This window comes from Vicia villosa, linkage group LG2, assembly GCF_029867415.1.
Source record: "Vicia villosa cultivar HV-30 ecotype Madison, WI linkage group LG2, Vvil1.0, whole genome shotgun sequence".
Taxonomy (NCBI): domain Eukaryota; kingdom Viridiplantae; phylum Streptophyta; class Magnoliopsida; order Fabales; family Fabaceae; genus Vicia; species Vicia villosa.
Window position 1 is genome coordinate 140,259,364 of NC_081181.1, and position 15,280 is coordinate 140,274,643.

The 15,280-nt window shown below is 34.9% G+C and overlaps 1 protein-coding gene across 1 annotated transcript; it reads right to left on the reverse strand.

The window, feature by feature from the left end:
* Window positions 1–297: 297 nt before the first annotated feature.
* Window positions 298–12,984, reverse strand: LOC131652245 (suppressor of RPS4-RLD 1). Its single transcript, XM_058922053.1, has 23 exons — window positions 12,692–12,984; window positions 12,468–12,577; window positions 11,108–11,745; window positions 10,990–11,034; window positions 10,766–10,867; window positions 10,601–10,681; window positions 9,862–9,928; window positions 9,452–9,552; window positions 9,243–9,350; window positions 8,840–8,910; window positions 8,652–8,708; window positions 8,226–8,334; window positions 8,068–8,148; window positions 6,834–6,920; window positions 6,335–6,541; window positions 5,232–5,566; window positions 2,757–2,843; window positions 2,587–2,686; window positions 1,633–1,724; window positions 1,508–1,546; window positions 1,296–1,386; window positions 982–1,079; window positions 298–880 (listed from the first exon to the last, which is right to left on the reverse strand). Exons 1-23 carry the CDS (start codon window positions 12,811–12,813, stop codon window positions 592–594), a joined length of 3,117 nt encoding a protein of 1,038 aa, XP_058778036.1. The 5' UTR covers window positions 12,814–12,984; the 3' UTR covers window positions 298–591.
* Window positions 12,985–15,280: the final 2,296 nt, after the last annotated feature.

Below are 15,280 nucleotides of genomic sequence, written 5' to 3' on the forward strand. Positions count from 1 at the left end.
TTGGTTCGATTTGCGGTTTTGCTTTTGGATTGGTTCGGATACGATCACCCCTAATTTAACCTGCCACTCTAAAAATTAAACTTGACACCCCGAATATTTCTATAGCAGCAAAAACACCCATTAATAAATTTGAAGGGTGGCAAAAACGGAATTTTTGATAAATTATTCAAATTTTCTAATAGTTATTTTTTAGATTACTGGTATAAATTTTTTCAAAAAAATATTAAAAAATTAACACTCCACTTCATTTGGGGGTGTCATTTTGAGGTGACAGATTAAATTCTCTATAAAAAATACTGATTAAATGCCGTTTCTTTTTATTGTAAAATAACAAACACAAAAGGTAACATCATCGCCTAATGCCTAAAATTACATTAATTTACAGATTACAATAACATATTATTACACTTCTTATATTTTAAAGAACTAAAAAAACTAGTGTACATATTAAGCCTCGATTGGAAGATCAAGGCTTGCTCCTTTCCGCATAAGGTTGTGAAAAATGAGCAGCAATAGTGTTATTATCCAACCATACAGATACCTAAAATATGCGGTATGCCATGGACTCACCTGGCCATTGTTTCCAAGAGTTCATTCATCATAAGTGCTCAGGGCAGTAACAACCGATCCTGTTGTTACAAAAGTTGAGGCGACATCGTGATAGTCTTTCCATGAGGTTGTCACCTTCAGAGATGGGTATAGCCAACTTTTAACCGAATCCACAAAAGAATTTGGATCCAAGTTTAAAATAGCTTCCCAATCAGCTTGGAAACCCTGTGGGATGCTTCCTGTGAACTCCATATTAGCAGCAAGTAACAAACCCAGCATAACTACAAATCCAACCGCAGCAGTTCCTCTAGATAGTGGCATAAAATTGTACCTGAAAAACGATGTGGATGGATTTACTTTACATGGATTTACTGAAATCATTGCAAATGCCCCCAGAGACTAAGATAAGTTAATATCTTGATATTGTCATACCAGTAATATGTCATCTTTAAAATTGCATCTCTCACATTTTCAAGCACATCAAAATCAGTAGATCCATAATTCTCACCACAGTAAGCATTGCAGAGAGCCTAACAAAAACAGTACCAAGCAAGGTAAGTTTCCACTTATCATCAAGGAATTTTAATTATAAAGAACATATTTACTATTCTAATGAAACGTAAAAGAATAAATACTGCCAACAAATTTCAAAATAATTCTCATGGAAGCATCAGAAACAAGCCACATAACATAAATTGGACAGATTGGGTAAATATGTATTGATTAAAAATTTTGGCATAACATACTTCCCACGCCATTGCCATTTCTGCATCATAATCTTCCCATCTGGCAGGTGTACAAGGTGTTCTAATTGCAAAGTCAAAACCATGTTGCCCCCTGAATATTCATCAATTCCCACAATGAAATATACATGTATGAAAGCTAAATTTAAATAGCAAGAAAAGGGAAATAGGGAACAAAATAAGTTGAGCTTTTATAAGACATGTATCTAGCTTACATTTTTACAAGTGTAATCCTTGTCCCCTCAAGCTGTTTCCTGTAGAAGCATTGACATTCAGAGATAAGCATTATAAAGATTAGATGTTCCTTCCCACATGCTATACTTTCACTATGCATACTTACCCTTCAAATGCAGTACTGTTGCACCAAGAAGCCGACCAGAAATCCTCACCAACAACATTATAAAGGTCAGAGCATGACTTTGCCTGCATGATCTGCACATCAAATATTTAACTTTCCAGCTTAGGAAAAAAAACATTCACTTTCCATTTTCATAAAAGCATGGAATATTTAAATGCTAACCGTCAAACTGCTATTTGAAAAAAATAATAATAAATGTAACACCCATAGGAGACCATTATTAAAAATATGCAACAATCACTAGCAAAATGAAGAGAATCTAGGAGAATTTATTCATAAGAATGGATTTAGATGTTTCCAGTTTCCACCTCCAACAAATTAACTAAAAATTGAACATTATAACTAAAATAGCAGATTACATGTTTCATAGGTATAATCAAAAATCATTGATGCATCTTTAGCTAACTTCTTCAGTTTCTAAAATAATTGTTCTTTGCATTGAATGGAAGCCTCTATTGGTAAGATCTCTATCCATGCCTCACCCCACTGTTCCAAAAAATCAGGGGAGTTTCAGCATAAAGCCAAAACTAGCTTGTGTATTGTGCATGTTTCAGCCAGAGCCTTAAAAGAGAAATGGCGATGACTCAAAAGCATTTGCATCCTATCGCTTAACTGCCTATGCTTTAACAATAATAGTATATCTGACTCAACCCACAAGTATTTGGAAATGTTGCCAATGATGCAACTTGAAAGTTTCAACCTTCAATGTTACTTGCACATCACCTATATCTATGCAGTATTTATAAAAGAAATAATGCATATCCTTCCGGTGCAAAATTTAGTGCATCACCCAACAAAACAACATAGACATGCATTACCTAATATGGGAAAATAAAACAAATTTTTCAAAGCTATACAAGTCAGGGTCACAAGTTAGAGGCCCCGTGCAACATAGAAACACAGAAGAAAATATATAGATCAATGAAAACAAAGCACCTCTTCTAATTTCCCATCTTTTGAGAGATGAATGATCTGATCAGTTTTTCCGTGGACATAGGATCTCTCCTTCATGACAGTCTTTGCAATTTCTAAGGTCCTGTGGCATTTAAAAAGAATGAGCATTCCAAAGCCAGTCAGCCAATTTATAATGAAAAAAATTTCTTCACCTTTCATAGTTCGGAAAGTAACGAACAACTTTGGCTTGTCCCAGAATCATGGGTGTGTGAGAACCAAATCCAGAATTAAACTCCTCACTGCAGTGCAAAGAAACCAAATAAAAATCCAAATCAATAGCTCAATTTGATTAAAGTCCAATGTAATAATCTGAAGAGAAACTGGAAAAGTTAGCCAAATATTGCAGCAAGCAAGCAAATACTTAACATACCTAGACCAACATAATTATCATATCACCCTATTTTCATAAAAACAGCATAAAGAAAATTTAGTTGCTACTTGAATATTTCGCAAAGTCACCCTTGCTCTAATGAATATTCATTTTCTTTCTATTGTTACTTATGCCCTACAAGTTTTCTTAGTATGTCCAACTAAACCTCTTATATTCCTTATTTTGCCCAAAATTGTTTGATGTCCTTAATACAAGACATCAACGTAGAGAGCTAAATAAACCATAATACAGCCTTTGCAAAAACAAAAAAACAATCAGTTTTTTATCAACCATATAAAAATCTCATGCAAATGAATAACTACAAGCATCCATAAAAGCATATAAGTTAACATATACACAATAATCACTTAAGGACTAAACTCAACATTTAGAATTAGAATATAAGGGACAACTTATATGTACAATGTTAAGTAGAATAAATCATGAAAATTACTAATAAAATATCCAATGAGGTTTTATCAGAACTATTCATTAAAAGTACATCAATAATGAAATAACAAATAGTTTAAACATGGTATCAAAGTGGGAGAAATTCTACCGTGAATAGGTGGTCCACTGTACTAGTACTTGAAAATTGTTCGAAACTTTGACGTTGATTGCCATTGCCCCTAGACATAAAATTTCACATCCTCCTTCTTGTAATGTTTAATATGATGACCTCATCGATGACTTTGACAAAAACAAAGAGAAAACATAAATATATGCTTCAAAACTCAACTCATATTTGTTTTCATTTGTTTTTGCCAAACCAGCACTGATCAGGTCACCGCCTAAATCACGACGAAGAAGAGGAATGTGAACTTCTTCTTCTAGAGTGCGATGTCATTTATCAGAAGTAAGTTGAGCAATTTTTCAGGTACTGGTCCACAATGGGCTACCTTTCAACGTGATGGTCTGCTGTAGAACTTTCCGTCAAAGGGATGCCATCCCACACGAACTGTCCCATCACTATTTTGTTGCCAAGTTCACTTGTGCTTGGGACTGTACAATAATAATTTTATTCAAATCCATCACTTTTCCAAAATCCAGTATGATGTTTACTCTTGTCAACACGTGAGGTCTACACACCACATTCCTACCATCTGATTTGTCATGCTGGTCGTCAAGTTTGGCTCCCCCGCTCTACCTGGTTTTGTTGAGACCACTTTCAGTTTGTGGGTCTTTCATTTGAGTTTGTTTCTAGCCACGTTTGCAGCTCCAGCAAAAGCTACCTCACACATTCTCCTTGGATCAATCCTTGTTTCTCTGATCCGACCTACAGCTAGACATGTTTATTTGGAAGAAAAAAAACTGGTTTTGGCGTAGTTGTGGTTTTACAATAGATTTATATCAGCTCGGGTTGGCACTGATTTTCGTGTCGTTTTGCGTTAGGTTTAGTTGAGACCACTTTCAGTTTGCGGGTCTTTCATTTGAGTTTGGTTCTAGCCACGTTTGCAGCTCCAGCAAAAGATACCTTGGATCAATCCTTGTTTCTCTGATCCGACCTACAGCTAGACATGTTTATTTGGAAAGAAAAAAAAAAACTGGTTTTGGCGTAGTTGTGGTTTTACAATAGATTTATCTCAGCTCGGGTTGGCACTGATTGTCCTGCCGTTTTGCACTGGCTTTGTTTCAGTTGCAGTTTAACACTAGTTTTGTCTCAGTTGAGTGTTAGTATAATTTGTGTAATCCCCATTCTGGCATCAGTTTTGGTCTCAGTGACGACCAGGCACCAGTTTGATGTCCCAATTGGGGTCTGGGGCCCAGTTTTTATCCCAGCCCCAGTTTTTTATTCTTTATAGTAAATATATAACAAGTTTTAGCTTGATGATTAGAAAGTATTTTATAATATGTGGGTATAATCGTAGAGTATCTTAGATTATCTCATAGGATAAGTTTCTTAAATTAGAATATCTTAGATTATCTCTTAAGATTAGTTTCAATATTTCTTAGACATTATGATGTTTTATTTCCTATTTAAGTAGGGTGAGAGTCTTGTATTAGTATAAATAAAGGTGCTGCTTAATTATTTTTAGTAAAACATCTAACCATAATCAACAATCATATCAAACCATAATCATAGTCTAAGTCTATTCTTTATCTGAAGCCCTATAATGTCAACAAAGAGTTCAAAGAGCATGCACACAACAATGATAATCAAGAGCAATTGGATATTCCAAACATATAGAAAAACATGTAAAATAATCAAATGCATGAACAACGGAACATGTAAAGTCTGACACATAAGATGGTCTACCTCAGCTTGTTCACCCACACAACAGGGTCACAAGGCTCGGAAATCTGTCTCCATCTAACAGCTATTGCGTAAATATCTTTCCATAACATGTGACGGCTGGAAAGTTTATCATCTACAATGCCAGATGAAGATGTTTCCAAGGCACTACTTGTACTACAACCTGCACCTCCCCTATTCTGACTAGGCATATTAAATCTCTCCCTCCTTCGAGCCCGTTTGCCATGCTTAGAGTTTGAGTTGGTTTTAGTAGAAGATTTCCATTCCGCTTGAAGGATACGCCAAATCTTGGAGACCTTTTGTGCAACTTCAATAGCAGCAAATCCTGCCATTCGATGCTGATAAATAAGAGGGGGAAAGACAGAATTAGAGACATAAAAACACTAAAAGATAGAAATGCCAACAATATGAGAATAACTATGAACATTAGTTAGCTGCAAGGTGCTTTAAAATTCAAACATTAAAAACTTACAAATACTTAGAATTGTGTCTAAAGATTAAAATATTAATATGATAATGGTCTGAAATGAAAATTTAATATGAATGTGTGATTTTTGCAGTACTAGACATCATAACTTTATAAGGAGAAAAATCACACTTACAAAATGACTAGACATGTCAACACAACATCTCACAGACCATGACAAATCAATAAACCATGTAATCAATAAAAACAAAAAAATTCACATTATGATATATTTAAGGATCATTGGATTTCATGAAGAAGTGGGTTGGATGTAAATCAAGTATCAACCCTACAAAACAGGCTTGTAAAGTGAAGGATGCCCACCATTTATAAATACTATTCAAGGCATATCACCTTCCAATGTGGGACTCTCAATACCCGCCCCTCTCAAACTCAAGATTGGACATCTAGAGCATGATCCATGCGACACAATAACATGTGGCACAATAGATCTAGGATAGGCTCTGAATCTGATACCATATAAGATTTTGGATTGGGTCAAACTCATCCTTACAGAATTGGTTAATAAGACGAGGGATGCCCACCACTTATGAACATTGTTAAAGCGACACAATAACAGGTGGCACAAAAGAGATTACTAAGCCACAGGAAATAGAAAGTAAAATATAATCCACTTCACCTGACGTCTATTAGGCAGGAAACCAGGACAGTCATATTGGATTTTCTTGCCAATGGAGTCTGCAGCATGTATTAGAGAAGATTTCTGCTTTGTAAGAGTTAATTCTTGCTTTCTAAGCTTTCCCTTTCTTAAAGATTCGCGCAGAGGAGGTTGCCTGTAAACCTTTTCACATACATTCTTAGGATGCAATCTTTTGCACCAGTACTCCTGAATGTAAAGAAGGCACAAATAAATATTGCAAAATAGTGAATCAAGGCATTCAAAAAAAAGCTCCAATACAAAAGTTTCAGAATAAAAATTGCTATGCTTCTGAAACCAACAAAGAAACTCAAGTTATAAGGCAAGCAAGCAAGAGTTGCGAGTTTCTGGGACTCAGATGCCAGGGCAATGATGCCATGATTCCAAATTGTTCAGTCCATGTATCCCACAACACATTAGGTTGGACCAAATTAAGAGCAAATGTATCAAAGAAAGGTGAAATAAGATTCATAACCTTTACCTTAAAAAGTGGATCAATATCGCCATCAATATCAAACCAGCAAAACTCACTGTTAAACTTTGAGGCCGTGTAAAGAGCAATCTCTTTCTGCAATTGAAGAGGAGTTTGAATTACATAAATGAAACAGACTCTTAATGGTTAAACATAAAAGGACAATGTTGACTGTTTTACACAGATACATAGAAGTTCGAAAATAGGATTTCATAAAAGGGAGGCCCAATTCACAAGGCTTCCCCACCAAGCGGGGATTTGGGAAGGTAGATGTACGCAGTCTTACACCAGCAAGCAGAGGTAGATACTGTTTTCCAAAACTTGAACACAATTTTGTCTCTTGTATTGTATGTATTTAGTGCGCACATCCAAAATTTTGAAAAGCACAAAATTGACCCTTATGCACCCTTATAATTATAGGGAAATATTCAATACCCCCACTTTGTATTCTCACACAACTCATAGCCTCTCATACATATCTTTAATCATTTGAATGCAAGTAATCTCAACTTCTTTCTTCTCTAATGCCTTCCACAAAACTTATCTAGGAAATCTATCGCGTCTATCAAAAATCAATGAAAACCATGTGTAGGTCTTTCTTATTCCCTTAACTTCTCTATCAATCTTCATAGCAAAGAAACCGTATAGCTACTATAAGCGATCTTTGGTATAAACCAAATTGATTTTCCGTAATGTAGGTCTCTTGGCTTAATCTCTGCATAACTACTATCTTCAAAAACTTCATAGTATGACTTGCAAGTATACTTCCTCTATAATTTCATAATTTCACCTTTGCACTTCAAAATAGGGATTAAAGTATTCCTCCATTCATTTGGCGTGGTCTTAGACCTCATCCTTATAATCATATCGAACAATTTGGCGAGTCATCTTAGCTACCAATCTTACCAATACTATCACCTTCAATGCTTCTTTTACATCAGATTCTTAAACTCTTCAATAATAGGAGTAACCGTAATCCTCATTTCTAATGTTAAATTCATTAAAGTCCAAAAAAAACTCATGTCCTTCATTAGAAACATTTATAAAAATACTCTACCATCTTCCTCAAGATCTTGTTTTATAACTGATGCCATTCACTCCTCATTCTCAATGCATATTACTTGGTTTATGTCTCTTGGTTTTCTAATCCTACTTTTAGCAAGTTCGTAGGTATTATGTTATTAGACTCTAAGCTTAAAAAAATGCAAGACATTATGGAATATACTATTTCAGAGGAACAAACCTGATAAAAGGCAAGACACTGGAGCACAAACTTATCCATCGAGTCCAATTCCAAATCCAGTGCAGCATCGTAATCCTTGACCTGATACCATCAAATAAAGTTGTTGATTAAGGAATGTAAACTAGCAATGCTCCCAAAAGCTAAAATTAAAATCTTACCGCCTCTTTGTATTGTCCGACAGCATGGTAGCATGCAGCTCGTAAATATAAGGACTCAATGTTGGCACCATCGATGTTCAACCCCATTGTCAAATCTTTGATAGCCTTCCTGTCACAGTAAATCCCAATTTAGGCTGAAACTATCCTCCTAATAAGATCTAATTCAGTTAATGTAGTGAAAAACAACAATCAATTAATGTTTTCCCTCCATGACAACTCCAAAGTACCTAAGAGTAGCCTCAACCTTTTTTATACTTCCTGAATGGTTTCAGCATATTCTATATTCTAGTTCTAAATTTTATTTTATAACAGCACTTACGTCTATCAGCATATCAACAATACAAATGAAAACTCGCATCAAGAAACATTCGGGTCAAACAAATATATAATCTCTAACTTATCAGCAGTTATGGTTTGCATAAATACCTATGCTCTCCCATTGCATGGAACAAAAGGCCTCGCAAATGATAAGCTCTTGCAAACCTATCATCAAAACTCAAAAGTAATCAGCCTCAGATAAAGAGCTAAAGGGCACAAACTACATCAAGTGTAATAAAGCCAGAGGAAACAGTGATTACGTAATTATGTAACAGTGTTTCATTCACAACAATTACCTCCCGTCAATTTGCAGGACTTCAGTTAGACACTCAAAAGCTTTTGTTGGATTTGATAAATCTTGATAGAACTGCCAAAAACCTTATATTCAGAATAAAACTAGCAAACAGTAACCTACTAAACAAATTACGCATACAGGTAACAAAAAAAATGTAGATGCTAACTAAGTTGGCATGAGATGGAAACCTCAACTCATGTTAGATGAGTAAAATGTAACAGAGGCAAACAAAAAACGTCATGGATAAGATTGATGAAAAGATATTATCAGAGACCAGAGTGCATACAAGTATACAACTAATCACAGTTCAAACACTATCAGTTTTACAACCACATTACATTCAGTTGTGCAATGAGCCAACACTTTATCAATGCATACAATACTATAGAATAGTTCATAAATACCTGAGCCAGGTGTCCCCATGCTTCAAGGAAACTTCTATCAAGTTGAAGTGATTTTAGATGTGCTTCCTCAGCTTTCTTATATTCACCAATTGAAGATAATGCCAGGCCCTGTAAAGAGAATGTTTGCACACCATGTAAAAGAGAAGGAAAAAAAAAACATCAAGGGCTCTGAATGAATGAGGATTTAAATATTAAGACTTAGGACCCACCAAATATGTGTAGGCAGACTTATTATCCCTGTCTAGCTGCACACAAGCAGAAAGGTCCTCGACTGCACTATTGAACTCTTTAAACTTGAAATTCACAATTCCTGTATTGAATGTTAATGAAAAACATACATTAGACTAGATGCATCATGCATATGAAGAGTTACTCACTATTAAAAATAATTAGTTTAATGTTATCACCACAATTATTTAGAATAAACTCACTAAATTAGAAATTAACTATGAGATATTAAACACGTGCAGGATAATATCAATAATAAATAATACAAACTCATTTCACATAAAACCAGTGAAAGCTCTGTCTAGACTTTAAAGAGTTGCTACAAGATACATGCATGCATCAATCACTTATTGAAAAAACAAGATGAAAACACTCAGTGTTAGAAAGATACCTCTCTCGTGTAAAATGTCTGCTGTGTTGGATTCAAACTCTAATGCCTTAGTCAAGTCTTCGATAGCCTGACATAGGAAACTGTGGTTAGTGTCACATTTATGGGTTGTTATTTGTGTAAGAAAAGTATAATATACAATCAGAAGTGACTCAAGTAAGGCCTTACAAGAAGCGCCAAAAAAATTTCAATCTTTCATAGTGCATGGTGCAATGACATGAATCTATCACATTAAAAACCACACAACTCTGGACAACCATATTAGTTTAGTTTACACCGAAATAAATAAAGGAAAACACTTGAATACAACTCCATTTGTACGGGTGGAACTCTTCTCTTAGAAAAAATGGCGTGTGCTTTTTGTTTAAAATTCAACAGTCTTTCCATTTTCAATCTAATCTCTTTGGCTACACCAAGAGTTGATTGAATGACGCGGGTCAGATGCATTGTGGATCTGACTTTGAAGAAATAATACAAGCATCGTATCATAACAAAAGAACAAAACCGGGTGCCTTAGGCACTGTACCTAAGTTTTCTCCATAAAGAAGAGATAGGCATACAAAAATAAAAACCAAAATTTTTTGCCATTTAAATTTTCTGCAATAAATTTGGTCCACTTCATTATTTGAGTGACCTAAAATAGCCAATTATTTAAACAACCACAGTGAGATTTCAATCAGAAATGGAATTTAGGTATAACTTCAAAAAGTTAGACAGATACGGAGATAGAGTAAGCACTCACCTCAACGAACTCCCCCAAGGCTGCCCGGGCCTGACCTCTCCTCTTCCATGCCTCACCAGCTGATGGATTGAATTGTATAGCCTAAGGTTTACAACACAGAAACTAATTATAAATTGAGGTGAAAAAACATCAATAAGCACCATTCCAATATTTTGTGTAAATTACCTTGGTAAAATCATCTATGGCAGAATGAAGTTCTCTCTTGAATGCAAATGCCGTCCCTCTTCCTATCAGTGCCTCAGGATATGCAGAGTCTTCTTTCAATATCTGAGTGTGTGATGGAGACAAGTCCACAGTTTGATATTTGATGATCAATAAAAAGAGGATACAATAACAATTTACATTAAAGGAACACGCCACAAGTATCACTATGGAAGACAACACTGCACCTGGTCAAAAATGGATATAGCATGAGCATATTTCCCTTCGTTAACCTGCAAATAATCATATTATTAATTAAGCAATTAAACAGATAAATACTGTAAATCAGCAGTTGCGGAAACAAACCTCTGCTATTCCCCGTGAAAGCCGAAAATCTACACTTATAGACTTTGTCTTTGAAACCCGAGCAACAGAGAACTTTTTATTTTTCCTTGCTTCGCTACTTTTTTCACTGGGGAAAGTAAACTTAAAACTGGGCTTTTTAAGAATTTCAGGAGCATCGTTTGAGTCACTTGATTCGCCGCTATTAGTAAATACTTTATCACAAGATTCTGAGTTATCACTAGAGTCATTACACGACTCAGAGTTATAGCGCAAATTATCAATAACATCAGGGCTTCCATTCACTTGGCCATCACATTTATTAGACTCTCTACCTTCACTATTTAGTTCATTCTTTGCATCAAATTTATCAGTAGACTTTAGCAAGATCTCAGATTTATCACTTGTATTGCCACATAGTTTAGCCTGGCTCTCACAAGTTTCAGTCGAGTTCCTATTACATGAAGAATCTGATTTGGCTTGTGGCATGGGCGGTCCATTGGTTTCATACGATGCATTGGTACCTTGTTTTGCTTTCACCAAAAGCTCTTCAAGTTCTAACAACTGCTTCAAATCTGTAGATTGATGCTGAGCAAGTTCAAACCCTTGCTCCCATACCATTAAAGCATCTGCTTTCCTTCCCAACGCAGAAAGCGCGTGACCTAAATGACAGAACGAAAAACAGTATAAAGTTCAAAAGCCATTGTCTATCACAATGAATTTTGTTATTTGAACATCATAATACACAGACCATAAGTAACACCATATATGTTTATCTCTATCTTATTTGTACTCCCCCCGTCCTAATTTACAAGGAAGAAAACTATTTTTCCTGTCCAAAATTATAAGAAGAAAAAAATAACTTTCATCTTATTTAATCATCTTGTTTCAAAAAATGTACTTATTCCGGTGAAATTGAGTGCAAATTGTATTTAATTTGTTATCCCTCCCATTGTCTCTATAACCAATAACCAATTAAATTTGTTAATACATCTTCCTGTGAAACTTTTTCCAAGAACAAGATATACTTCAAATTATTATGTTTTGGTTTTCTTAATAAGTTATACTTCAAAAATACACACACAAAAAAAAAAAAAAAGCATATCAAAATTTTGATGTCAAATTATAACTTCTCATTTCAATAATGAAACCATATACAAAAAAATTAATTGATGATAATTTATAAACAGCACCAATAAACCAAGTAAAAATCTAAAGCAAAAATCCAAAGTCAAATTCAGTTATAATAATTCATCAATTATTCATACTAGAACTTAATAGCACTTAACATGATACTAACTAGTAACTACACAGCAGATAATTTTGTGCAAACAATTTGATAAAGTAGATAAAGTAGAATGAAATCAATAAACAACTAAGAAACCTTTCAGAATGTAAGCTTGAAGATGCACGGAGTTAAGCTGAATCGCTTTATCGCAATCCTTAATCACATGCTTATGCAGCTCCAATTGGCTATAACAGAAGGCTCGGTTACTGAAAACAAGCACAGGAACAAAATTGAACAAAGAATTAGCATAGAATTAGCATAACGAGAGTAATTAACAAACATCGATTGAAAATTGAATCGAAGAGAAACGAAGATTGCACCAGATATCCTGAACAGCAGCAGACTGAGAAACGAGAGAATCGAGGATTCGAATTGCCTTGGACCAGTCCTTGGAGCTACAGAGCTTGGCGAGCTCGGTTCGATGAGAGGGAGCAGAAGCCATTGATGAGAACGGATCGGAATTTCGCGAGGGTTCAGATGCGGAAGATTTTGGGGATAGAGTTTGAAGATGTAGAAGGTAAGGGTAAAATGGGGAAACTGGGTTTAACAGGAAATTGAGGTGAAGGAGCGAACGAGAGAATAAGGGTGGTGCGTGAATGGAAATGGAATTATCCTTCACGCGCTTACAGCGTGGTGTACACGTGCGATAAAAGGATGGGTCGGGGGTTTGGGTTTTTCAAGAACCGGAGTTTTTTTACGAATTAACGGATAATGAATAATGATGATGTTTTAAGATGCTTTTATTAGTCGGGATTTCTGTTTCTTCACAATTTGTAAATACATGATGTCAGTGATAAATTATTAAAAAATATAAAAGCAAATTATAAAATGTAAGGAAGGGATGAACTATTGTTGGGGCAAAGAATCAGTTAAATTTAAATAAATTTGTTACGGATGTTATAGTGAAACACATTTTGCGGTCACTAATCTTTTCTAAATAAAGAGACGTAGTGAGTTGAATTAAGATATATAAAATATAGTTTTAAATAGTTTAGAATAAAACTGTATAAAAAAATAAGCTGATCCAACAAATATTTATTAAATATTTAATATTTTCAAATTTTTATATCAAAAGAAAATAAGAAGTAACGAGAAACTTGACTTCATTTTACATAGAACTTGCAAAGTATATTGTATTATGATTGGAGTGGCAAATGCATAAGTCCGCTTCGATTAGGTCCGCTCGCAGAAGTCTATAAAATAAGGGATGGGTAGGTTGGATATATTAGAGGATTCGGACATAAAACTTTGGTTCATTTCGCAAAAAAGTGTAGGCATGCCTAGATAGACTAAGTCTGTTTTGCCATCCCTAATTCTAACATCAAATTGTCAAATTTCTTGAGTCGTTTTTCGTGAATTGGCCCTTCAAAATGTTAAATATTCTAAATTTAATTCAGGTTTTTTATTTTATCTAAATTTAAATATTGTAATTGTTCTGGTACGGTGATAAGTTGTATTTATATCGCTTATTATGTGACTTTACTAGGGTTTTTGCAGAAAGATTTATGGAAGATTTGAAGAAAAAAATTTGTCATTGATGGTGGAACGTTGGGTGGTGATATCTACTTTAAAAAAATTATATGATGTTTGGTCCTTCTTTTCTCGCACTTGGCAAAATCTCTCACCATGTATGACTTTTGATAAGGATGCAAAGTTGAAAATTATATCGACCACGTGCTTCCACTTATGGTTGTTTCTCTTTATATGTTAGCAGCCCTTTTTAAATGGACAACTTTCGCCCTGGAGTCTAAAATGCAACAACAGAGAACTCAATCATGTGGGCAGATTAACAGACATTGGACATCATTTTCGCCTTCACCGATAAGGGTGTAATGGATCATGCCTTCATTGAGGCGGGTCCTTCCTCGAATTAGGAATGTCTCCCCCAATAGAATAAGAGGATATGAAACAAGTATGAGGGGTGTGTCATCCTTTTTCGTGAATGTTTGTTTTACTTGATAGGTTTCTACCTTCCTTTTAATGACTTTGATTTAGGCGTTCTAATTCACCTAGCAATTTCTATTTCATAATTGCATCCGTTAAGTTAGGCTTATGTCAAAGTCTTCCAACGTTTGTGTGAATATGATAAAAGTGTGTCGGCCTTGACACTTTTTTTCATCTCCTTAAAGCTCAATGTGGTTCCGCTGATAGGTTCAAGGTATAATTTTCCCCGAGCATAATAGTAAGATGTTTAAGGTTTATTTTGATAATGAGAAGAACTTCAAGGGTCGATATTACCCAATTACCCCCTTACCGAGGTGGCTCACGTTAACATATGCAATATAGAGTTTGAGCCGCCTTTTCGATGTTTAGGAAATTTCTCCAAGTTCTGGCGTCAGCGCCATTTCTTGGAGGATGTCGGGTCTTATGTCTACAATTTGGACGACTTGTCATAGGAATATACCTATTTGAAAAGGAAATTAGTAGTCTTCTTTTAAGGTTTGGGTTTCATTGACGGTGTTGCTTATTTTGGGGTGGCGCCGAAGAAACAAAATAAATGACTCTCAGAAACGCATTTGTTAGTGGAAGCCTCTACAAAAGAGAAGAAGCATTTCATCTTCGGTAGTAACATAGAAAAAAATTTCTTTTCTTTAATGTTTTCTTGGTGACCACCGCTTCAACGTACTTACTTTTTGGTTGGTAGATAAGATGAATTGTCACCCAAGGATGCTACAGATAAAGAGGAATCCTATGGTTGTCCCTTCACTCACAGGCCATCGATACACTAACTACTAAAGGAATTCCAATAATGGGGTCCTCTAGTTGTTTGTCCATAATCAATATTTCTATGATTCTATCTCGATTCAAACTAAAGTCTATGGCTTTTCTAATTAACTCTAGTTATTATCTTTATTATTATTATTATTATTATTATTATTATTATTATTATTATCATTTAAAAATAAAAA